We start from the raw sequence: 26,713 nt of genomic DNA on the forward strand, positions 1-26,713 counted from the left end.
TCTTCCTCTCCCCCCCTTTGTCTGCGTGCGTGTGCATGATGATACTCACACTGAGGACACCCTTGCCATGGCACACACATGGAAGTCAGAGGACAACCTGCAGGAATTGGTTTTTCCTACCACTATCCAGGTCCTGGGGATGGAACTTAGGCCACCAGGCTTGATGGAGCTATCTTTTTAAGATCACAGAGAAGCTGGCAGTACCCAGAACCATACTAAAGAGAGAAACATTTAACTGGAGGTGGGGTGAAAGATAGATAAGGTAGTTAAGATAACACGAAGACACATATTAAAGATGGAGAGCTATAGATCGCTTGGTGCTGTCAGTAACTTTAGGCAAATCATTTTTTCTCTCAGCATCCATTATCTGAGAGTAAAACAAGAATATTAGAAAAACTGTTTCCTTCCAATAAAATTCTGTGGTTCTACAGACTTGGAATCTATGGTCTTTATTTTAATGCCTGTGCAAAGAAGAGCCTCGCCTAGGTTCCTTCCAACATGCACAGCGCTCAGCAAGTAAAAGACAGCGAAGATGTGACTAGCGCTGGAGGAGGGCCCAGGGGTAGAGCTCCATGCTACCAGCGCAGCCGCAGCATATAGGAGGCCTGTGGTTCAATCCTCCACATAGGTGACAAGCAAGAGGAAGGAGGAGGGGCTGTGGAGACGGCCCAGCAGTTAGGAGCACTGGCTGCTCTTCCAGAGGACCCGGGTTCAATCTCAGCACCCACACAGAAGCTCACAACCATCTGTAACTCCAGGTCTAGTCTGACATCATCACACAAGATACACATGCAGGCAAAACTGCAATGCACATAAAATAAAAATAAGTAAAAAAAAAAAAGAGGAAGAAGGAAGGCATTTCAATGAGAAAAGTAAATCTGGGAAATGCCTTTTGGTCTGACACTATCATCAATGCATGGCTCTTAAACTTCATGTTCAACTTCGTCAGTGTACTAAACATACATAAATGCACTGTACATTTACCCACAATCCCCAAGAGCACTTACTATCTGAAGCTTGATTGTTTTCCCGTCTAACTCTATAGTCCGGATCTTGAAATCCACACCGATCGTGCTGATGTAGCTTTCTGTGTACGTGTCATCCTGAGGGAGAGTTAATGAAGAGCTAATGAAGGCAATGTCCAACAGAGAAAATGTTACAGTTTACGTGCATTACAGCCAAAGTTCATGAACCAAGTTTTTAACATCTGACTCCATCATGCTTTGTATTCTAAAGCAAAAATGTTTCTTTTTTCCTTGGGATGTTTTCCAAGTGTTCTTTATGTTTTTTGTACGCATATGTCAGAAAGAATCTGTAACTGTCAGAGCTCCCGACTCAGATACATGCACTTTGCTAACTGCCAATCAGTCAAGCTCTTGCTCCTCAAACCCAATCCAGACCACAGAACAATGCTCACTTCACTCTCCTCTTGGGGATGTATCCCAGTCTGTTTCACATCCTGATTGAGTTTTTATTGACACGTAATAGACATGAAAATCCCTCGTTCAGTGTACGACTCAGTGGTTCTTAGTAAACGTACGGAGTTGCACAACTGTGGCCGTGACTTAATCCCAGGCTGTCCCACCCCCAATTGAACTCTGTACTTCTTTGCATTTTCTGCCTCGTCTTCTCCCTCAGACCACGGCAACCATCAACCTATCCACTCTCCCTGGAGCTTTGCCTATGGGAACAGTCACAGAATAAAGTCCTGTTTTCAATGCTTATCCACACTGGAGCATATATGAGCACTTAATTCTTTTCCTGGACAGGGTCTTGCTATGTAGCTCTGGCTGGCCTCAGACATGAGCATCCTACTTCAGACTTTGGAATGCTGGGATTAGGCAGGCCCCACTTTACTCAGATTAATATTATTTAAATGTGTGTGTGTGTGTGTGTGTGTGTGTGTGTGTGTGTGTGTGTGTATCACTTTAATAGTTGGGCATGGTGGCACACACTTTTAATCCCAGCACTCAGGAGGCCGGGATAGGCAGATCCCTGTAAATTCAAGACCAGACTGGTCTACAATAGAGAGTTCAGTAAGAGTACACATTGAGACTGAGACCGTCTTAAAAATTTTTTTGAGTGTATTCATGTGGACGGACACAGTACGTGCACGTAGAGATCCCAGGACAATCTCTGGAAGACTTGGCAGCGGCAGGCGTTTGTACCTGCTGACTCATTTCACCAGCCCTACTTCTTCTTTTTTTTTACCTACATTCTTTCTTTGCAGCTGAATAAAATCCCATTGATATTTTTTATGAAAGAATTAGGTAGTTTCCATTTGGGGGTCATTATAAAAATGCATGACCATTCCCCTTAATCATCATGTTGCTTGTCAATTTTTTAACCCACTGTTTCTCTTTTTTGGTAAGGGCCAGTAATCCCAGTACTTAGGAGGCTGAAGTAGAAAGATCACTGAAAATTTAGGCCAACTTGGTCTAGGGAATTATGGCCAGCCAAAGATACATAGTAAGGCTCTAGCTCAAAAGAAAGAACTCAACCTTTAATCCAGCACTGGGGAGGTGGAGGCAGGCAGATCTCTGTGAGTTCGAGAGGCCAGTTTGGTTTACAGAGTGAGTTCTAGGACAGCCAGGACTACAGAGAAACTCTGTCTCAAAAAACCAAAAAAAAGAAAAGGAAAAGGAAAAGAACTAACGAACTCATGGGCTCAGAGAATAAAAGTGCCTGAAGACTTGAGTCCAGCCCCTGGGACGTCCATGGCGAAAGGTGGGAACCAGTCATGTACATTGTCCTCTGACCTTCACACCTGCCTGCCCCATGCACACAAACACATAAAACAAGTCACTGTGTTCAAAGAAAAAACACCAAAATGGACACTAACCATCCCTGAACTGCACAGCAACATCTAGGAAGTTCTCTGCCAACAAAGCCAGACCCAGCTTCGTCCAAGGGGATCTGAGAGCAGCACTGACAAACTCAACCATCTGTGACAGCCAATGTGGTGGCCACCAGCCCCAAGGGGCTTGTGACATGAGGAACTAAATGTAAAGATCTTTTCCAAATTTCAATTAAAGTTAAAACAAAAAACTATAGAGAAGTAAGTTACCAGAACTGTAGAGCTTAATCTGAGTTCCAGAATGCACGTGTGACCATCAGCATACCTGACACCACAAACTCTGCAGCTGATGTTTCTCTCCATGCTATTAAAACGTGGCTCAGGATTTCTTTTCATGCCACTGTCAATAAGGCCACGTAGCCCACATTATCTCTCCACCTCCGTCAGGATCAGTCAGAGTTCTACAACAGGTGTAGACACTGGCTTCACCAGCACACCTCACCACTTCACTGAATTTCTCTCTCGGCTTTCCTTCCTTCCTTCCTTCCTTCCTTCCTTCCTTCCTCCCTTCCTTCCTCCTCCCTCCCTCCCTCCCTCCCTCCCTTCCTTTTTTCTTACTTGTTTTTTTTGGGCTGGCTGACTTCAAGCCCAAAGTGCCCCTCTTTCACCTCTTCCCAAGTGGAGAGATGACAGGCATACACTACCACACCCAGCTTTCCCATGAACTTCTCTTAAGAACATTTATTTGGCCGGCAGTGGTGGCGCACACCCATAATCCCAGCACTTGGGAGGCAGAGGCAGGTGGATCTCTTAGTTTGAGGCCAGCCTGGTCTACAGAGCTAGTTCAGGACAGGCTCCAAAGCTACAGAGAAACCCTGTCTCAAAAAAACAAAAAAAAAAACCAAACAAACAAAAAACATTTAACAGTCCAAGACACCATTGGAAGTAGGGTTTGGGAGCCTTTCAATGCATAAATTCTGAAAGAATTAAATCATTCTACGTAAAATCGTTTAATTTTTGTCTACCTAGAAAACATATTGCACTAATTGTACAATTAAGTTCACCATTAATTGTAAAAAATATTTTAATTTCAACTTACTGCAAACCTAAGGAGGAGGCAAGACTTTCCAACCCCAGAATCTCCAATCAGAAGTAACTTGAATAAATAATCACTGCAAAAAGAGAAGGAAAATCACATTAATAAAAAGCATGTTGTACTGTTAAGTTCTACAGGAAAGCAGAGCAATAACAAATAGCTCAAATGAAGACTACAGCTCCTGACAGGGTCTGTGTGGGGCTTAGCAGAAGCCACAACCAGACCCACCAGCAGCCCTTGGGACACAGCTGAACAGGTGTGAATCACCACTCAAGGAGGGTAGGCAGTGCCACCCCAGATCTCTCAGGAGTGAACTTCTCTTCCAAGGAGACAGTGACAGGAAACGCGTGATTCCTATTCTGAGGGGCTGCGGAGACTTACACTAACTAAACCCCAGTCCTCCACCCCATGAGACTAGGGAAGGCTATGCTCCACCCAGTAAAATTAGCCTCTTCTGGCTTAGTGCCCCATGCCTGTAGTCTCAGCAAACTCTTGAGAGGTGGGGCAGGAAAATCTTGAATTTAAGGCCAGACTCAGCTCATAACGTAATAAAGCTGACATGGAATACATGACCCCTCTCTCAACAAAACAAGAGCCTCTCCTTCAAATTCAAAGACCAAATCATTCATGGTGCAGAGCAATCCTCTAGTGAAATCATTTCTATGATCTTTCCCTAGAATCTAGATCTACCATTCCTCTTTTTAAAAAACAAAAAAGCAATGCCGGGCAGTGGTGGTGCACGCCTTTAATCCCAGCACTGGGAGGCAGAGGCAGGCAGATCTCTGTGAGTTTGAGGCCAGCCTGGGGCTACCAAGTGAGTTCCAGGAAAGGCGCAAAGCTACACAGAGAAACCCTGTCTCGAGAAACCAAAATAAATAAATAGATAGATAGATAAATAAATAAATAACAAAAAAGCATTGTGGGCTGGAAAGATGGCTCAAAGGTGAACACTAGCTTCTCGGGCAGAGGACCCGGGTTTGATTCTCAACACTCACTCCCAAGCCGCTCACAACCACCAGTACTCATTCAGTCCCAGGAGATCTGATGCCCTCTTCTGGCCTCTCAGGGCACTGCATCACATGTTCCACAGGCATCATAAGGTGTTGCTGGATCTCTCTGTCCCAATTAACTAGATTACCAAAATGAATGGCTGAACCTGGCTTGTTGGGGCAATCCAGGGCACAGGCTCTGATTCTGATTCCAGTAACACCACTGCTATGACTAACTCAGAAACCATCACTACATGATGTCTTCAATGACCTGAAGAAAACAGATTATCTGTCTCCCAAAGGAATCTCTCAGTCCTTCATAATTCCATTATCTAAGCACTTTCAAAAGGAGCCCCTCCAACAAGACTTTACATATATATATTTTAGAACGTAAAACTGATTTCTAGATTTGTGATTTAATTTCAGAAACAAATATCTACTAATCTATTAACATTAAAATTTTATTATAGAAAGTATAATTTCAATGTAAGCAAGACACACAACTTTTAGACACAATTATTTTTGTGGTTATTCAAACTGTTACCTATCTCTATCTGCAGAGTGGTATTACTTAAACACCTTTTTTTGTTTTATCAAGTTAGCACAGTAGACTTATTCCTAAATGTATCTGAGCAAAATAATTTTTTAAAAAATCCAACTTGTTAGTCAGCAGAAAAACAGAAGCCAAAGAAGGAAATAAAAATTTTCTAAAATAAAAACTAAACCAGGACCAGGGGCGTTACAGTTCAGATGGCAGAACAAAGGTCCAGCACACATGACGGTCCTGTGTTCAATCCCCAGCATATCGTACATAGTTGCACATGTCTCTAATTCCTGCACTTGGGAAGTGGAGGCAGGAAGATTTAAAAAAAAAAAAAAAAAAAAAAATCAGGGCTGGAGATGCTCCGTGGTTAAGAGAACTGGGTGGGACCTCAGGTGAAGTTCCCAGCATCCACATGGCAGCTCCCAACCATCTGTAACTCCAGGCCCAGGGGATCTGACGCTCTCTTCTGGACTCCAGGGCACTGGGCATGCACATGGTGCACAGGCATACACACAAGCAAAACACTCATATACATAAAAGTCATTAATAAGATGTTTTTCATCAGTAAAGGAGGGCTGGGTATGTACAGCTCAACAACAGAGCATTGCCAGTCACATGCCAGACCCTTAAGTTTCATGGCCAGGCCTTTTACAAAAGAAAAAGACAAACAAGTTGTTGAAATTTAGTAATCTATCTAAGCTTTCCATCTGAGACCTCTGAAGAAGCACACCTCCACCAGCTGTACAGAGCCCTCTTACCATACAGTCCCACTGGGCCACGGTCATGCCTGAGGTGCCGCTGCACTAAGGGTTAACTACCCCGACTCATTTCAGCACAATCACAAGAACAGGACACACAAACACCCCGACTGTGTTTCTGGCTATAGCATCAAGAAATTAAGAGTCGGACTGGAAAAAGAGCTCGGCAGTTAAGAGCATGGGCTGCTTTTCCAAAGGACCTGGGTTCAAGTCCCAGAACCCACATGGCAGCTCACAACTGTCTGTAACTACAATTCGAGGAGCTCCAACACCCTCACACAGACATCATGTAGGGAAAACACCAATGCACATAAAATAAAAATAAATTATTTTTAAAAATTGAGTCAACTTTTAAAAATATCATTTAACATATTCTAAAGTTTTGCAAATGTTATTTTTGAGCACAGAGTTTCAAGTAATTCAAAATCATTACAGAAGCTAAGGGTGGTGCCTGCCTATAATCCTGCTCTCTGGAAGCTGAGGTAGCAAGACTGCCACCAGTTCAAGGCCAGCTTGGGTTACCTTGGAGACCCTGTCGTCTAACCACAACAAAACAAAAACCAACCAATCAGCCAGGCAACCAAAATGGAGGTATTATGAAAGAGTCTGGCTCCTAAGCCATCAGCTTTACTAGCAAAACAGTGGCGATGAATGAGAAAATTTACAACCATCTTTACTCTGGCTAAAAAGGAGGGAGAAGGGGGGGCACAAGATGACTTAGGGCTCTCTCAAAGACAAAGACAGTATACACAGCCACATTTTGAATTATAACTCAAATAATAAATATACAAATTCTGGCAGAAATGGTTCAGTAAATAAATTAGAGAAATAACTCAGATTTATTGTCTTTCCATGTGTATATAGAAGAAAAACAGAAAATAAGTAGATCACTAAATGAGGAAAAACTATAGATGAAGTTAAAATTAGTAGGTAGAACTTAAAGAGAAAAATAATGTATTTGTGTGGTCTCAAATTACATCCCCCCAAGTATTTATTGCATTGGTGGGTTTTGTTGTTGTTTGGGAGGAACTTCTATGAAACAGGGTCTCATCTGATTCAACAAGTAGCAAAGGCTACCCAAGAACTTTTGATCACCCTGCAAGTGTTGGGGTTATAGCCATGCACCACACCTGGCATTACATTGGTGCTTCAAAAATACTCCATCCGCCGGGCAGTGGTGGCACACGCCTATAATCCCAGCACTCGGGAGGCAGAGGCAGGTGGATCTCTGTAAGTTCGAGGCCAGCCTGGTCTACAGAGCTAGTCCAGGACAGGCTCCAAAGCTACACAGAAACCGTCTCGAAAAACAAACAAACAAAAAAGTTACTGGATGGAGTTTGTTTTGTTTTGTTGGTTTTTCGAGACAGGGTTTCTCTGTGGAGCTTTGGCACTTTTCCTGGAACTCACTCTGTACCCCAGGCTGGCCTCGAACCCACAGAGATCCGCCTGCCTCTGCCTCCCGAGTGCTGGGATTAAAGGTGTGCACGACCACCGTCCAGCCCAGTAACTGTTTTAAGTCCATCTTGCCCTTGAGTATGGGGGTACATTAAATCTGGTGGTTAGTGTCTAATAAAGTAGAGAAAGAAGGAAAGGGTAACTTCAGAAGGGCACTAGTGTTAGAAGGGACTAGTAATTCTCCCAAAATAAAGCCACCACCAGAATAGCCAGTTATAAATCCAGCAACAATGTTCCAGCAATAAATCACCAGAATGATGAGTAAAATATCACATTGAGATCATATGCCTTCTGATATAATGCAATGAATAGACCACTGACTTCTGTGGTTTCTCTGGCATTTTCCCCAAATCTATAACCCTAATCTAATAATGAATTAACTAGATAAATTAATTATACTTGTAATTCCCGCACTTGAGAGGCAGGGCAACCTGGTCTACACAATGAGCTCCAGATCAGCAAGGGCTACATAGTAAGATCCTGTCTCAAAAACACAAAAGCCAACACGAGTGCCAAGACTACGAGAAAGGAGAGACCTCAGCGAATGAAGGGAACCCAAACGCTATAAACACAGCATGGGAATCTGGTCTGGATCCTAGACCAGAACAAGGACATTAGTGGAACCCTTAATCAAGTAGAATAAAGAGGGAGCTGATCTGTTGTCGTCTGTCTAAAGACAGGATCTTGCATTGTGGCCCTGAAAGGCCTGGACCTCAGAGATCGGCCTGCCTCCGTCCCCAGAGTGCTGCACTACAATTCCTGGCCCAATGTTTTAATGAGAGAAATGTGTCATGAATTCAAGGAGTTAATATTCAAGAAAGCTGAATGAATTCTGGAATTCTGTACACTATTTTTCCAACTGTTTAGTAAATCTAAATTTAGTTCAAATTTTACTTATTTTTATTTTTTAAAGGTTTATTTATTATGTACACAGTGTTCTGCCTGCAGGCCAGAAGGGGGCACCAGATATCATTATAGATGATTGTGAGCCACCATGTGGTTGCTGAGAATTGAACTCAGGACCTCTTAGCAGCCAGTGCCCTTAACCACTGAGCCATTTCTCCAGCCCCCAAATTTTATTTTTTTAAAAAAAAGGGATTAGTCAGGCAGTGGTGGTACATGCCTTTAATCCCAGGACTTGGGAGGCAGAGGCAGGCAGATCTCTGTGAGTTTGAGGCTAGCCTGGTCTACAGAGCAAGTTCCAGGAAAGGCAAGGCCACACAGAGAAATCTGTCCCGAAAGACAAGACAAGACAAAACAAACAAACAAACAAAACTGGACCAAAGAAAGTTTAAAGAAAAACTAATGAGGAAGAAACCAGTAAAATGACAGAGATCCTTAAAAAAAAAAAAAAAAAAAAGGCTTCCAGGACAGCCAGAGGTATAATTTTTTGTTTGTTTGTTTGTTTTTCTGTGTAGCTTTTGGAGCCTGTCCTGGAACTTGCTCTGTCTGGCCTCAAACTCACAGAGATCTACCTGCCTCAGCCTCCTGAACACTTGGATTAAAGGTGTGCACCAGAGCTATACATAAAAATGAAAAAATAAAGAAAACATCATTTCAGGAGAGATGGCTCAGCAGTTAAAAAGAAACTAGTAGCTCTTCCAAAGAACCAGGGTTCAATTTCAAGCATCTACATTGCAGTTTTTTTGTTGTTTTGTTTTGCTCTGGTTTTTTGTTTGTTTGTTTTGCTTTGTTTTTGTTTTTGTTTTTGCTAGGCAAGAGCAAGGCCCTGGGTTCGGTCCTCAGCTCCGACCAAAAACAAACAAACAAAAAAAATCTACATTGCAGTTCACACCATCTGTAATTCCAGTTCCAAGATATCAGATACCCTCTTCTGGCCTGTACAAGCCCCAGGCAAGCACGTGGTGCACATACATACATGCTAGCAAAACACCCACACACATAAAATAAAATGCTTTTTAAAATGTAAAGAGAGCTAAATCCAAGTTAGGTATAGTAACACCCAGCTATAATCCAGCACCCAGGAAGCTAAGGCTGGAGAATCAAGCATTTAAGGGTATCTGAGGGGAGGGGCTGGGGCTCCAGGCGTTATGTGCTGCCATGTGGGTGCTGGGAACCAAACAAGTCCTCTGCAAGAGCAGTAAACACTCTTAGCTGCGGAGCAGCCAGAAATTCTCAGGATGGGGCTACTGCTCATCAGTACACTGTTTGCCTAGCACAGAAAACTTGTACCGACAAGCACTAAGGGGCTGGGGAGATGGCTCAGTCAGTCAGCAAGGTGCCTGCTGTGCAAACATGAGAAGCTGAGTTCAGATTCCCAGCACTCACAGAAAATGCTGGGCACAAACACAAAACCAACCCAATGGTATTTTTGTGGATTTTTTTGTCTCAAAGTGCTCTGTTTGGGTATTCTCTGTCTTATTGGTCTTTTTTTTATATGAGTTGGTTTGGGTTGGGCAGAAAGACAGAGAGGGTTTCTTGGTTTGTTTTTAAAGAGAGAAAGAAAGGAGATGGAGTTGGGTGGTGGGGACAGAGGAAAGACCTGAGAAGAGTTGGGAGGAAGGGAAATGAATGATCAGAATATATTTTATGAAAAAGAAAATTATTTTTCAGTTTTAAAAACAAGCCAGGGGTTGGGGATTTAGCTCAGTGGTAGAGCACTTGCCTAGCAAGGGCAAGGCCCTAGGTTTAGTCCTCAGCTGGGGGCGGGTAGCAAAAGCCGAGCAGTGGTGGTGGTGGTGGTGGGTGGTGGTGGTGGTGGTGGTGCTGCTGCTGCTGCTGCTGCTGCTGCACACCTTTAATCCCAGCACTCGGGAGGCAGAGCCAGGCAGATCTTTGTGAGTTCGAGGCCAGCCTGGGCTACAGAGCCAGATCCAGGACAGGCACCAAAACTACACAGAGAAACCCTGTCTCAAAAAAAAAAAAAAAAAAACGAAACACACACACACACAAACTAGCCAGGTGATGGTGATGCAAACCTTTAGTCCCAGCACTCAGGAGGCAGACAGATCTCTGAGTTCAAGGCCAAACTGTTCTATAGAGCGAGTTCCAGGACAGCCAGGGCTACACAGAGAAACCCTGTCTTGAAAAAACAAAAACAAACAAACCAGATGGGCATAGCACAAGATGGCACAGGGGGACAGACAGGAGGATCGCTGCGGCATCTCGCCAGCCAGTCTAACCAAATCGTTGTTTTCTTTACAAGAAACTCTGGACACAAATCTGACACGAGGTCTGTGGAACTGAGGCAGGCTCTTTCTAAACTACTGTTAGCACACATTAACTACACATCCTGGACTTTAGCACAGCACTCCTTCATGTGTGTATTCTGGTCACACTCACATCCTACTCTCAAGCATCCCTGATCCCTTTCCTTTTCATGCAACTCCTCTTCTACATTCATGGAGGGCGGGTGGGAGGTGGCAAGGAATTTCTTTAGGGTTATTCACAGGAGCCAGGGCACCTTACTTGTGGCTACACCACTGAGAAAATGTATCTCCCTCCCCCAGCAACCATTAGCTGCCTGTAGACGCTCAGGGAAGGCTATGCTGGAGAGCAGCCCCTCCCTAATCCACAACATCCATGGTTTCATCTTGGGAAGGTCTTGTGCAAGTGAGCACGGCTGCTCTGAGTCCAGGAGTGTAATGGCGCTGGGCGGTGGTGGCACGCCTTTAAACCCAGCACTTGGGAAGCAGAGGCAGGTGGATCTCTGTGAGTTTGAGGCCAGCCTGGTCTACAGAGCGAGATCCAGGAAAGGCACAAAACTACACAGAGAAACCCTGTCTCGAAAAACAAACAAACAAACAAACAAACAAACAAAAAAACCAGTCCTCTGGCCTCGGGCCTCCGGGTTTGCTTTGCTGCCACTACTGTTTTGCTTGTGGCCTACTCCCAAACTAACACAATCTGGGCTGATTGCAACGAAAAATAAGACTTCAGTTTCCTTCCTTCAAGTATAGTCTAGGGGGCTGGAGAGATAGCCAGCAGTTAAGAGCATTGGCTGCGCAATGTTCCAGAGGATCCAGGTTCAGTTCCTGTTAACTCCAGTTCCAGGGAATTGAAATCCCTCTTGGGGCTTCCTCCGGCACCAGGCATGCACTAGGTACACAGACATACATGAAGGAAAAACATCCATAAACATAAAATACTAATTTTAAAAATTTTAGTCATATTCTAGATATCAAGCAGCAATTTTAGCCCCACCTTCTACAGAAAAACAGGAATAGGGTGACCACTCCCTTCCTCTTAAGGGGGGAGGGGGGGCAATCTGCCAGTGTCTCTTACAAAAACTTGAAAGGAAAATTGAGAGAGTGTATCAAAAGCTAAGTGAAATCTACCATAGCTCATGTAAGGCACCAGCTTTGTGCTGCTGTTCTACGGCCCCTCTCTCTCCCTCCCTTCTACCCTTTCTCTGCAGCAAGTCTGTCCACCAGGCTGCCCTGGAGCCAAGCCTGGCCTCGCACTCCTGGGCTCCTGCTTCCACTTCCTAGGTACTGGGATTTGCAAACCTGACCATTTTGTGAAGATTCTACACAGCTACCTTCTAACTGATAATTAGAGTTGATTCTGGAGATGCTGAAAAAATAATACTCCACACAGTAAGAGAACCAATTACTTTCCTTCCTCCAATTTCTCTAGAATGGTTGGAATACAGAGTGACGGAGGACTTCTGCCTGACATGTGCCAAGCCCTGGATTTGATTACCAGCAACACACACAACAATAAAAACAAAAATTTTAATGACAAACTACACAAAAGCAAAACTTGGTATTAGTATCCTGTCGGCCAGACAACTGATGACCTAGCTTTTATTTTCCAACACTTACATTGGAAGGGGGCACTTACTGGAAACAGCCCTGACCATCAGAGGAAAGCAGAGGACTGTTGACATGTTCAGAGAGCCTGGAGACTCTCTGAAAGTGAAGAAAGCAAGAGAGAAGCATCACTGCACAGCCGCCCTGCAGAGGCCAAGAGAGCTGCTGCTGCTCACTTGGAATCTCCATATCTGGGAAACAGTAACTGCAAGATCAGGAATTTAAGCACCCCCATCTACAGTGAAGTTTGGTTTGGTTTAGCTTTTTCAAACAAAGCCTTATATAGCCCAGGTTGGCCTCAAACTTCAGGCAGTCCTCCTACCTCCACCTCTCAATGGCTGGGATTACATTCATGAGCCACCAAACTTTGCTATTTTGTCACTTGAATAATCAAGCAAGCCTGATGACTTGAGTTCAATCCCTGGCACTCACACGGTGGTCGAAGGAGAGAACTTACTCTCACAAGGCTGTCCCCCACACCGCTCGCTCGCTCTCTCTCTCTCTCTCTCTCTCTCTCTCTCTCACACACACACACACACACACACACACACACACACAAACACACAAATGTAATTTATTAAAAATGTTTAAAGTTTGATGGCTGGGAGATGCTTCATTGGTAAAATGCTTATCTGACAAGCATGACTCACCAAAAAAACAAAATTCTAAATCTGGCGTGCTGAGCACACTTGTAATCTCAGCACCAGGGAAGCAGAGCTAGGAAGATCCTTGGGGCGGGCTGGCTGGCCAGCCAACCTAGCCAATTTCTGTGAACCCCAGGTCCAGTAAGAAACCTTGTCTCAGGGTTGGGGACTTAGCTCAGTAGTAGAGCGCTTGCCTAGCAAGTGCAAGGCCCTGGGTTCGATCCTCAGCTCCACATACAAAAAAAAAAAAAAAGAAAAGAAAAAGAAGAAGAAAAAGAAATCTTGTCTCCAAAAGAAAAAAATAAATCGGGACTGGAGAGGTGGCTCAGTGGTTAAGAAGACCATCTGTAACGCAGACAGCTTCTTCTGACCTGTGAGGTCACTGCATGCACCATGCACATGGTACAAACACACTCAAGCAAACACACATAAAATCAGGCTAAAACAAACAAAGTGGACAGACAGCTCCCAAGGAATGAAACCCAAGGCTGACTTTTGGCAACCAAATGCATGCACACACATGTGCACATAGACCCAACACTCACACATATATGCCTTCATGCACACAATTAGTTCAAGGCTAGTAACAGAACTCCGCTAGGCAGCATGCCTGGGTTCTCAGCACCTTGTGCCTTTGCATTCAGCAGGCAGTGTTAGAAGGATTAGAAGCTGAAGGTCATCCTCAGTTATAAGGTGAGCTTTGAGACCCTGTCTCAAAATAAAAATGAAGCTCATAGATTATGTAGTCCTAGATCGTCTAGAATTCATTCATGTAGGCCAGGGAGGCCTAGAACCTTCAGTGACCCTCCTGCCTCTGCCTCAAGTGCTCAGAGTACAGACCCCTCCACCCCTGGGACTGTTTAGTATTTCCAATCAGTATGTTGGAATAATCACTGCCTGCTTCACTACTAGCTCTGAAAATCAAATCTTGGCCATAGCTCGGTGTTTACAGCCAAAACTAACAACAGTTCGATCCACAAGACCCACAAGGTAGGGGAGAACTGATTCCTGAAAGTTGCTCTGACCTCCACACGTGCCCGGTAGCATCCCTGTGTTCCTCTCCATACACAAATAAGTGTAATAACGTCAAACCTTTCTTCAGATCTCCAGAAAAAAAGAAACTTTGACCATTTCCATCTACTGTTCCACGGTAGGATCACACTTTCAGTGGTTTTGTTTGTAGCTGAAATCCACGTGACTCAATCATTACCCTTAGTTCCTATCTTAAAGATAATAGGCGCTCCTTTCTCCCAAACCAGCCTAGTAAATTGATTTTTAGTCAGGTCATAAACACATAAACACACACACACACACACACACACACACACACACACACAGGGCACAATGAAACAGACAGATTATAACTTAATCAGTATTGGTATATTGGTTGCACTTGTGAAATTCACTAATAAAATATCTATCATTACCTCTCATCCTTCCCCCAAACACCTGGATTATTTTATTATACAATCTAAAAAGCAAATACAGGCCAGATATTGGCCGACTTGAGACCTCAAAACAAAGACTGAAGAAATGACTGTCCATGCAGAGCGTGGTGACTCCAATCTGTAACTCAGCGCCTAGGAGGCAGAGACAGGAGGACTGGAGCAGGCACAAGGCCAACCTCATCTACAGTGTATCTCAGGGTAGCCAGGACTACACCATAATCAAAGTGTGTCTAACTAAGAAAGGGATTAAAACAACTTATTGCCGGGGGCTGGAGAGATGGCTCAGAGGTTAAGAGCACGACTGTTCTTCCAGAGGTCCTGAGTTCAATTCCCAGCAACCACATGGTGGCTCACAACCATCTGTAATGAGATCTGGTGCCCTCTTCTGTATACATAATAAATAAATTAATTTTAAAAAAAAAAACCTTATTGCCTTGCCATTTACCAGCCGTTCCTCTTCCTTCTCCCTCTTGAAAAGTCTCCCTGGCTCACGCCTGTGCCAACAATTCTCTCTTCTTTATAATATGTATTTAGATTATTGCGGGGGCACATGTGGAGACCAGAGAACATGTAGGTCCAGGGGTCATCATCAAGGCGGCAGCTGAGCTGTCTTGCTGGTGCACAGGTCATTTTCTTACATGTTTCTTCTGCAACAGTCTTCCAAAGCAGCCACCCACAAGTGACTCCCCCCTGAAATTCTACTGCTCTGATCCATGCAGCTGTATCTACTAGTATCTGACATGTATAAAATCTATTTTGTATATTATATTACAGGCCCCTTGAGGTTAAGGCTTACCCTCCTAAGTCCTGGCACAACTGAAATGCTTACTTAAAAATGATTTGCATCACCTACAACATGCTCTGGCTAGCTGTCCAAGTATTTACACACTCATGAGCCACACTACTATTTTAATAGGTAATAAAAATGTTTGTTTTTTTAAACTCCTTTACAAAAAGAACAAATTAAAAGTCTGAGTAACATCAAATTTCTGTCATCTAGTTAATCTTAAAAATCTTCTTATAATATTAAAAAATATATAAGTAACAAGGCTGGAGAGATTGAGAAGTGTTTGTTAAGATCATGTATTGTTCTTGCAGAACACTTGAGTTCAATTCCCAGCACCCACATCAGCGCTCACAACTGCTTGTAACTCTGGCTGCAGGGGATGGTTCTAACCCAGTGGTTCTCAATTTGTAGGTTGTGACCCCACCACTCACAACAGTAGTACAGTTATGAAAAGGCAACAAAAATTTTATGGCTCGGGGGTCACCAAAACATGAGGAATTGTATTAAAGGGTCACAGCATTAGGAAGGTTGAGAACCACTGCTCTAACCACACACACACACACACACACACACACACAAATAATAATAATAATACTTAAGCATATATGTAACATATAGGAAACTCCTCAAATAGTACAGGTTTACAAACCTCTGTAATCTAGCAAATTCATGTTCTTTACTGTTGCCAGGAAAACTAACTAAAGAACCCCAATTCAACTTTGCTCAACTAAACCAATTTCGTCCTGCAGAGCTCGTGACTGGAGGGGCTGCCAACACAGCAAGTCTGTCCCTATATGAACTGCTCCCGACCTCTTAAAGAAGTACAAAAGCCAGTGAGATGGCTCTCTGGTTAGAGTGCTTGTCGGAGTTCAAGCTCCAGAAGCCACAATGGAAGGTCGAACCAACTCCCAAAAGTTGTCCCCTGACCTTTCACACAAGTCCTGTGGCATCTGTGCTCCTGGTCACACGCATTACACACACAATAAAATTAAAGGGTAGAATGCTACCAAGACACGATGGCTTCTGCTTAGCACAGATGAAAAAGAACATCTCAGCACTAAACCACAGTCTTTCAAAACTTGAACTTAGAATGCATTTTGCAAGAGCCATGTGACAGACACATGACAAGTCGGCTAAGCTGATGGCTGCCTTTCATGGGGAAACACTCAGCCGGGAACTGACTAAAGCAACAAACGAATCCTGCTTTTAAGGCAATACTGACTTCTCTTACCAAAAAAAAAAAAATATATATATACACACACACACACACACATATATGTGTATGTGTGTGTGTGTGTGTATACATACACACACACCCTTCTCCCTTAAAGATTTCTGACACTAAAGAGAAATAAGAATGACATCTCTTCAAGTTACTGACTTTCATATATCGAAACCATAGGAGGATTCCAGGTGCCCTTCCAGAGGGCCCAACAAAGTCTACCCCAGGAAAGAGATCACCAGTTCCCATGAAAGGCGCCAGGTGTGTCACATTTGCTATAGCGACTTCTTGAGTGAGCAAGAAAAAGGAATGCATTAACTTTTCATGACACGTCCTGGAACCTCATTCCCTATCTACAGGCTTTCAACTAGGTAATCTAAAACCTAGAGCTCTGTCAAAGGTCCCATCCGTTTCCTTTCCAATTTGTCAGCAAACTCCACTTAAAATTGGTAGTTTAGGAAGGCATTTTTTTTTTATTTTAGTTCAGTTTTTTGTTGTTGTTGTTATTGTTGACCTACTGAAGACAAAAGGTGACTTGGAGACTTAGGTGTCCTCTAAAACAAAAAAAATTCACCAATGCCTAGGATTTTAGAAGGGCCATGGCTCGCAGTTCTTAAAGAACTCTCCCAGCAGAAAGGCCGAAAAGCTAAACATTGTCGATAGCTTCTCACCATCTCCCCACTCCCCCGAGCCCACGCAGTCCCGAGAAGCCTCCACATTACCTGAAACCTGACGGGGAGAGGGGCTCTAACAAGCTCAGGACTTACAAGCAAAGCCGTTTCCTGGCTGCCGAGGCTGACAGCTCCGCAGCGCCGGCGCAGGGTCTGACAGTGCCCTCTAACAGCTCTCCCACCTACCTCCCTTAAAAACAAGCCCTCCTCCGGCCGTCATGCTCCCGGAGACGCGCCCCTCCTGGCCGCCGTCCGAGGCCGAGTCCCCAACGCCCGGCCGCGGCACACAGCTCCCCGCCGCTCCCCGGCCCCGGCCCCGGAGGCCCGACCCCTCCCCGCCGCGGCCCTCGGCCGTCAGACAATGGGGCCCTCGGGCCGCTCCGCCTCGCTCGCCCGGCCGACCTTCCCACTGCGGCGCAGCGAACCTCCCGGCGGCCTTCACCCCCGGCCGGACGCCCTCACCCCGGCCAGCCCCGGCTCTCCTGCACTCACTATTCGGGATTCATGCTGGACATGTCACTGCAGCTGCCGCCGCCGCCACCGCCCTTGCTGACGCAGCCGCCGCCCCGACTCTCCGCGCCACGGGTAATGGAAGGGAGCGAATGAGCTAAGCGGTTCCGGTAGAGCAAACGTCGACCCCACTCCGACCCTTAGAACACAATCAGCAGCCGCCGCCACTCAGTGATCGCTTCCACCCAAAATGGCCGCCGGCGAACCAGGAACTAGGGAAGCCTAGGCCAAGGGGCCTGTCGCGACCCAGAGGGCGGCCGCGTCGCGCGGCATGCCGGGAAACAGAGTCGTGAGCACACCGCGCGCTGGGCAACCTGACGGGGCCGAGGACAGCTTGCACTCAGCTTCCCACAAGGCCCCGCGCCCGGCACGCATGCGCATCTGCGAGCTTGTCGCCCGCCCCCCGTCCCGATTCCCTCACCCCCACACCCCGCCCTTCCTGCTCCCCTCCCCGCTGGCTTGCTGGCTAGGACTTCGCTCGGACTCCCCCTAGCGGATTGGCTAAGGCCGAGCCGACTGTGTTGATGTCATCAGTGAGACGTGGCAGCTGGGCGAGTCAGCGCCCCACGGGAAGGGGAGGGGAAGGAACCCGGCGGAGGGCGTGCCGCAGCCGAGGGGGTGGGGGTTCCTGGGGACGCCGGGACAGAGTGGGGAAGGCCATCGGGACTGGAAGGGAAGTGTGAGGACAACTGGGCGCACTCTGCTCCGGCACGACCCCAGGGGCCATCGCCACCCCAGCCTCCGGACAGCTCTAAGGACGGAGGGAAAGTCAAGCCGCCTCTGTAGACCCGGCGCTTTCCCATTAGCCCGACCCCTCCTGTTCTTTTCTGATTTTTTTAACCATTTTACTCCAGTAGCTGCAAATGGACCCTGCTTCTTTTCTGCCCCTGTCCACTGCACGCACACACAGCCAGATTTATCTTTCTGAAACTGCACCTCCATCGTGACCTCCCAACCTTCAGAGGCTCCGCATTGTGTGGTTGAGACAGGCTAGAGTCAGCCTAAACCAGTCTGCCTACTTGAGGCCTAGACTTAAAGTTGAATTGTTGAGGGTTTTGTTTTGTCTTGTTTTGCTGTTGTTGTTGCTGTTTGTTTGTTTTATTAGTTAGAACTTAATTCTCTCTTCAAAATCGGGCAGTAATAAAGAGATTTTTTTTTTAAGTCATGCAATTCTTCACTACGGACTCCAGAACTAATATTAATACATATTTTAGACCTTATGGTCTTAACTTTAATCAGCTCAGGAATTTAAATCTCGACTAAACTTTAACACATTATCTTGGGTTATTTATTACAAAGGGCATAGTATAATACACTGTCCAAAGTTTATCTTCCAACTTGTTCTAAGCAAGAATATTATCTCCTGAGGCTGACTGCAGAATTACTTGAAATTTCCGTGACACCAAAATGAGCAAAAGAGACTGTTCTCATTTCGAACCAGATACTCAGTACATCTTTACACCCCCCTTAAGTTCCTTCATGTCCCTTGATTGACAACCTCATCAGACTATATATAGGTTTTGGGTTTGGGGGTGTTATTTTTATTGTTATTGGTTTTTTTTTTTTTTTTGAGACAGGGTTTCTCTGTGTAGTCCTGGCTGTCCTGGAACTCTCTGTAGACCAGACTGGCCTCGAACTCAATAATTCCTCTGCCTCCTAAGCGATAGGAAGAAACGTGTGCGCCATCATGACCATCCCATAAAGGTTCTTTTACAGTTAGCTGCTGAAATGAACTTGGTTACCACAAAAATGCCCCTAGATGAATAAATAAAGCATCACATGTGTATAGATAGCCCTGGACCCTGAAGTCTACAGTACTCCCTGCTCATTGTCATTTTGCAAAACAAAAATTCAGAAGTGTCACCAAACTCAATTTCTCAAGCAAAAGTTTTTGGGTTTTTGTTGTTGTTGTTGTTGTTGTTTTTTTTTTAAAGATTTGCCATTTAATCCCAGTATAGCAGATCATGCCTTTAATCGCAGGATTTGGGAGGCAGACAAGTAAGTTTGAAGCCAGCCTGTTCTACATAATAAGTTCCAGAATAGCCAGAGCTACACATAGTTAGACAGTCTCAACTCCCCCTATAATCTATCATTTAATTTTATGTATATGAATGTTTTTCATGTGTGTATGTATGCCATGTGTGTGCCTCATGCCCTCAGAGGCCTAAAGAGGGCATTTGATACCCTGAAACTGGAGTTACAGATGGTTGTGAGTCAGCATGTGGGTGCTGAGAATTCAACATGAGTCCCCAGTAAGAACAAAAAGTGTGTAGTGGATGAGCCATCTCTCCAGCCCAAGCTGGGGTTTTATAGATTATATTTTAGTAAAAGATCAAGCATTAAATGTTAATGGAGAAAGCAGACTCTCTAAAAGAAAAAAACACTGCAGAAAATGGATGTTGATTTCTCTGAGACACTACTGTCCAAACTCCATTTTTATCTGTCTGTATCCTTGGAGGTTAATTTCCTCAGCTTTCTTTCATTAACTATTTCATTTCCCAACAAATTATCTTCTAGTAACTTACATACAACCTAAGTGACAGACAAAGCAGTGTGAACTATACAGCACAATTCTTCCTTGACACCCTAAAGCTTAACTGTACCTGCTGTATGTAGAGGACAGAAAACTTCCTGTCTTAGTCACTATGTTCCAACATGTAAGTGGATTAGAAACAGTCATGACTGTGGAGTGGTGAGTGCCAGCTTCCTGTATCCTGCTGCACCATAGGTGTTATTTATATTAAAATTCCTCCCCATGGGACTGAAGAAATGGTTCAGAGGTTATGAACAATTACTGCTCCTGTAGAAGACCCAGGTTCGGTTCCCAGAACCCACATAGTAGCTCACAGCCATCTATAACCAGTCCCACACAATACAATGCCTTCTCCTTGCCTCTTCAGGGACTGCATGCAGGTGGTGTACACATACAGACATGCAGTCAAAATACTCATATACAAGAATAAAATAGCTGGACAGTGGTGGTGCAACCCTTTAATCCCAGCACTTGGGAGGCAGAGGCAGGTGGATCTCTGTGAGTTCAACGCCAGCCTGGTCTTACAGAGCAAGTTCTAGGACAGCCAGGGCTTTTACACAGAGAAACCCTATCTGGAAATAAACAAAAACAAAATTAATAAATAAAATAATAATTAAATACTTCCTTTCCAAACTTAGATGTATGTTTTTTCTCTCTCCACCCCATCCCCAGACAGGGTCTCACTATGTTGCTCTGGCTGGCCTGGAACTCATTCTGTAGATCAGCTGGCCTTAAACTCACAGAGATCTGCCTGCCTCTGCCTCCCAAGTGCTGGGATCAAAGGCATGCACCACTATGCCCAGCTCTTAGATGTATCTTAAAATAATCTCCCTCCCTCCCTGCATCTTTCTCTATCGTTCTCTCCTCTCTCTCTCTCTGTCTCTCTGTCTCTCTGTCTCTGTCTCTCTCTCTCTCATGTGTATATGTGCACAGTGGGGATTGTGCTTGACCATATAAAGGTAGAGATCAAAGGTCTTCCTCTGTCACTCTCCACTGTACTTTTTGAGGGCACAGATGTATAGGTGTACAGGAGTACATGTCAGGGCACACACATGAGAGTACAGATGTGTAGGTGTATAGGGGTACATGTCAGGGCACACACATAGGGGCTACAGATGTGTAGGTGTATAGGGGTACATGTCAGGGCACACACATGAGAGTACAGATGTGTAGGTGTATAGGGGTACATGTCAGGGCACACACATGAGGGTACAGATGTGTAGGTGTATAGGGGTACATGTCAGGGCACACACATAGGGGCACAGATGTGTAGGTGTATAGGGGTACATGTCAGAGCACACACATAGGGGCACAGATGTGTAGGTGTATAGGAGTACATGTCAGGACACACACATAGGGGCACAGATTTGTGGGTGTATAGGGTACACATCAGGGCACACACATGAGAGTACAGATGTGTGGGTATATGGGTACACGTCAGGGCACAGGTGAGGGCAGAGAACAAGTTTCAGGACTTCCACTTGGCTATCTCACCAGGTGGGTTCTGGGATTTAGCTTGGGACACCAGGCTTGGTAGCAGGCACCTTACCCACTGAGACCCCAGCCCCTCCCTTCTTTTGTTATTTCCCTTCTTTCTTTTCTTTCCTCCCCCCCTTCCCGCTCTCTTTTTCAGATATCCACGACCTAGCACTTAATAAATGTATGTGGAACTTGTTCTGGGTTTGGGGGAAGGGGTAGGTTTGTTTTGCTGTTTTGAGATAGATTCTCATGTAGCCCAGGCTGGCCTCAAAGTCACTCTATACTTGAGGATGGCTTGAACTCCTCTGATCCTCCCGCCTCAGCCTCCCTGTGCTGTGATTTCCAGCACACCCTGCCATGCATGCCTCAGTCTCCCTGTGCTGTGATTTCCAGCACACCCTGCCATGCCCAGCTGCACTTGGAACTTAAGCTTAAGCAATACAAAGTTGAACGAAACAAGGGTAATTCTTTGTCTTTGTGGAGATTACCCTTCAGTTGGGAGGATCTGAGAATATAGACAGGTCCCACAGGGGAAAGTGTAAAATACATTTAAAGGCTGTGACCTGTACACTGATTGTGAAAAACCAGGAATGGGAGGAAGGGATTGTCTGGAAAGACACACAAAGAATGTGTCTCTTTGATTTGATGGAAATATCCTGAATCTTCATTGTGATGATGGCCAATTACATAACTGTATATGCTTGTCAACACCCAGGTCTCTTGAGTTTGAGTCCCAAAAGACTCACAGTCCTATACATCCAAAAGACAGAAATTAGGACCAGCAAGATGGCTTATGGGTAAAGGCACTTGCCTTGAAAGCCTGACAACCTGATTTTCCAACCTAAGGTGGAAAGAAAGAAAGAAAGATCTGGCTTCTCAGAGTTAGCCTCTGACTGCTATAGGTGTATAGGACACACACACACACACACACACACACACACACACACACACACACTGTCACCACCATGACAAAAACAAGATTTACTTAATTAAGATCATAATTTATTTATTATATATATATTGTATAGCACTAACTTCAAAGCCAAACAGCAGCTATTGCTGCCCTGAGTTCAGCTCTGCCTGTTTGCAAAAGATCATCACAGCTGGACTCATTGACTGCTTGACACTCCTTCATAGAAGGAGTAGGTGGAGAGGGTCATGTGACTCTAGCCCAAGTATGCAGACACTTTCCAGCTGCTTTTATGCAATGGCAGGTGGCCTGGGTGATCTCAGGGAGGGTCTAAGGTATAAAAGCTGGGGATGACTAGGGTAGGGGCTCCATCCATGTGACTAGTGAGGAACCATCATCCATGCTAGGTGAAGACTTCCCAGTGCAGCTTTGCGGCTACTCCCCTGTCAGGAACCACTCACCCAAGCTCAGGAAGTCAGTCCGGTAAACAGAATCCAACTTCTGTTTGTCGTTGGGACCTTGGAGGTGGGACAGGGGTGGGCATTGCCTGGTTTCCCCACAGGAGAAAATTCCAGATATAAATTAGGCGTTTAGAGAATGGTGAGAGGTGAGTGAAGAAGGTGCAGACGTAAACAGTTGCAGGATTTTCAGCTAAGTCACTCTTATGAACGAGGTCAGGGGGATAAAAGACTGAAGTTTTGAACATTAACAGAAATTGGAGAGAAGCCACTTAACTCAGAATGTGCACACCAATTTGAGGATTACTGATCACGGGTTCTTTGTGAGCTAATGTGAGAGACGTCTGGGCTTAGGTGAGATCATGGGGAGCCTCCAGGTGCTTGTAAAATGTTTAGACTAGTCAGTAGGCAGCAACAAGCAAGGCCAAGTGGAGGAATGTAGGCTCTTGAGCTCAGCACTCAGGAGCTGTGCAGAGCCCACAGGTAGGAAGATCAGTTGAACTGTTAAAAAGTAATTCGATTCCTTAAGGTAAGAGCTTGTGTGTCCAGTCAAAGGGCAACCTGCCTGGAACAAAAAGGAGGGGACATTCCTAAGGAAGACAGACCGAGTTTGGAGGGAAGGGAGTTGCTAAAAGATAACAGAAACACCTAGCTTACCTGCCAACAGGGAAGCAAGGCCCCAGGAAAGTTCGAGAGCAGAAAGAAATGGAGCAGAGAAGGAAGGCTATGTGCTATATGCTCTGAGGTCCGACTCAGAGCTGGCTGCTGCGGAATACCTGGACTACTAGAAACTATCAGCTGAATTCGGCACAAAAGCAAAAAGCCTGGGCGCTAGAGATGTGGTTCAATGGGAGGGAAAACTCTTACTAGCATATGCAAGGCCCTGCTCAATCCCGCCCCCACCCGCACCACCCCCTCCCCCAAAATTTAAAGCTGACCAAACGCAAGTCTGTCAAAGGTGAACAAAGCTGACTTGGGCGTCGAACTCACGTGCCGGGAAGCATGAAGCAGGAAAGGCTTTAAAGCTAATATATGGTCTTGGGGAAGACTGTGGAGAGCTAGGATTGGCTCATTTACCAAGGCCAACTGAGTTTGTTCATCTGGGTTTATTTGGAGGAGAAGCAAACTTTTTATTATTAATGATTTTCTTTTTTAAGTTTCTGTATGTGTTTGTAAGTATATGATTCAGGTGTGCAGGTGCTACAGAGGCCAGAAGAGGGTGATGGACCCCTGGAGCTGGAGTTATTGACAGCTATAAGCTGTGGATCATGGGTGCTAGGAATCAAAGGGGTCCTCTGGAAGAGCAGCAAGTGGTCTTAACCTGAGCCATCTCTCCACCCTCAAAACAAACTTCCAATCTCCATGTCTGAAGCCAGGAAAGAAGTTAAAACAAGGCACCCAACTGGGCTGGGAGCCAGAGCAAGAGTTTATCCCCAATGTCTAGTTGGGTTTCAGAGAGTCCTCCCAGGCTGGGGATGTAGCTCCGTGGTGGAGGGTGGAGTGCTGGAATCTCTTGTGAGAGGCCTTTGAATTCAGTCCTCAGTATGGTAGGATAGATAGCTCAGTGAGAAAGGCTGAGAGCCAGCCTGTAAACCTGAGGTGATTCAGGAGGATCAGGCTCAAGTCATGGGCGGGCTTGCTTTTGGGCAGCACATAAATTCAAATTACAGAGATTAGCAAGGTCTTTGCACAAGGATGACATAAAAATCTGTGAAGCGTTCCATATATTTTTGTCTGTACAATTTTTCTCGGATAACTGCAGAACCTAGAAAAGCTGTTGCTGATGTCAATTCAGAACATAATGCTGTTATTAGTCCTACATATACTTATATATACATATGTACATGCATACCATAGTACCCATCCCCACCAGCTCAGTTATTTCTGCCACCGCTGCAGAGATGGCCCACAGGTTAAGAACACATATCCATCTTGCAGAGGACCTGGTTTGATTCCCAGCACCCACAAGGTAGTTCACAACCATTCATAACTCCAGTTCCAGGGGATCAGATGCCACCTTCTTCTCCTCCTCTTCCTCCTCCTCCTCCTTCTTCATTTTGTTTTTCAAAACAGGGTTTCTCTGTGTAGCTTTGGAGCCTGTCCTGGAACTCACTCTGTAGACCAGGCTGGCCTTGAACTCACAGAGATCCACCTGCCTCTGCCTCCTGAGTGCTGGGATTAAAGACATGCGCCACCACTGCCTGACGAGATGCCTTCTTCTGACCTCCGTGGGCATCAGGCACAGACATGTTACATATACATACATATAGACAAAACCTCCTCACATAAAATAAAATATATATATTTTTAAAATAAAAAATGTGTCTGAAAAAAATGTCGTTTGGGGAGAGGCAAGCCCTTCCTCTTCTAGCTCATAATGATTGCAAAATTAAGTTGTTTTATTTTAATAACTCTAAGGTACAATATTTGATTTGTGACTAGTAAATAATAGGGATAAAAAGTCTAAGGGCATTGAAGTTGAAAGATGTTCTCAGGACTCAAATGTCCTAGTCACCACCACCCAGTTTCTCCACACAGGCCCTACCCATCCTCAGCCTTACCCCGACCACATACTCTCAACCACCTTTTAGCACTCCCCACTTCCTGTTAAGATGTTCTCCAAGCCTGGACTGCCTCTCATCTCCTCTCCAAACTTTCAGGCACTCCCCTATTGCCCTAGGGAGGTGAAGTATCCTTCACTTCTGCTTCCTAAAGACAGGAGGGTAGAGCCCTCGTGGCTCTGACATCGCTGTATCCCTTCAGCTGGGACCTCTTCACATGGAACAAGGTGGGGCTGCACCAGCCTGCATCCTGAAATTCTGATGAGAAGACAGAATACTGGAAAACATCCAGTACAGGACCATTAGTTCTTCTTAGACAGGAAACCAAACCCAGTGGGAAGTTAATGGTCTTGTGTCCTGACTCCCATGCTCTTCTCACTACTTTATAAAGAAAGTATCTGAGGGCACTGAGGAGAAAGAATTTGCCAGATGTGATGGCAATGCCTAGGACCAATACCCAGGAGACTGATCTTTGCAAGTTTGAGGCCAGCATGGACCACATAGAGTTCCTGGCCAGTCAAAGCTATATCTTGAGACCTTGTCTCAAACAAACAAAAACCAGGGTCTCAGTGGTTAAAGTGTGTGCTGAGCAAGTGTGAGCACTAAATTTGAATCCCCAGAACCCATGGAAATCGAGGCCAGAAATGTGTGCCTGTAATCCTAGAACCCATGGAAATTGAGGCCCGGGAGCCTGTGCCTGTAATGCCAGCACCGCTATGGCCAGATAGGAGGCAGAGACAGGAAACGCTTGAAGGTCATGGGCCAGCTATCCTGGCACAATCAACAGCAATAACAGAGAGATCTGTCTCAAGGTAGAATACAGGGACCAACACCCAAGGTGGTCCTCTAACCTATGCGTGTGTGCCAGAGCACATACAGGCCTTGAATCAGTGCACTTTCACCTACACTCACAAACATAGATACACACCGTCACATACATACACACCACATATGCACAGAACAAACCAAAACAATCCTAGAACAAAACAACTAGTAGCTATATGGTAACATGAGGCCACTATTAGCAGCCCATAGAAACTCCTTTAGTAGCCAGATGTGGTGGCCCACATAATTAT

At 45.2% G+C, this 26,713-nt stretch overlaps 1 protein-coding gene and 1 pseudogene across 1 annotated transcript in view; one reads left to right on the top strand and one right to left on the bottom strand.

The window, feature by feature from the left end:
• Rab1a (RAB1A, member RAS oncogene family) overlaps positions 1–17,921 on the bottom strand; it is a 25,533-nt gene extending 7,612 nt beyond the window's left edge. Inside the window, exons 1-3 of the mRNA XM_036201583.1 lie at positions 17,679–17,921; positions 3,897–3,969; positions 1,008–1,103 (exon numbers count right to left, since the gene is read on the bottom strand). Coding sequence (XP_036057476.1) covers positions 1,008–1,103; positions 3,897–3,969; positions 17,679–17,701 — 192 coding nt within the window. The 5' untranslated portion in view covers positions 17,702–17,921. The remainder of the gene's footprint in view (positions 1–1,007; positions 1,104–3,896; positions 3,970–17,678) is intronic.
• Positions 17,922–24,712: 6,791 nt separating this feature from the next.
• LOC118592618 lies at positions 24,713–24,806 on the top strand (annotated as a pseudogene).
• Positions 24,807–26,713: the final 1,907 nt, after the last annotated feature.

Source organism: Onychomys torridus, chromosome 10 (genome assembly GCF_903995425.1).
Source record: "Onychomys torridus chromosome 10, mOncTor1.1, whole genome shotgun sequence".
NCBI classification, from domain to species: domain Eukaryota; kingdom Metazoa; phylum Chordata; class Mammalia; order Rodentia; family Cricetidae; genus Onychomys; species Onychomys torridus.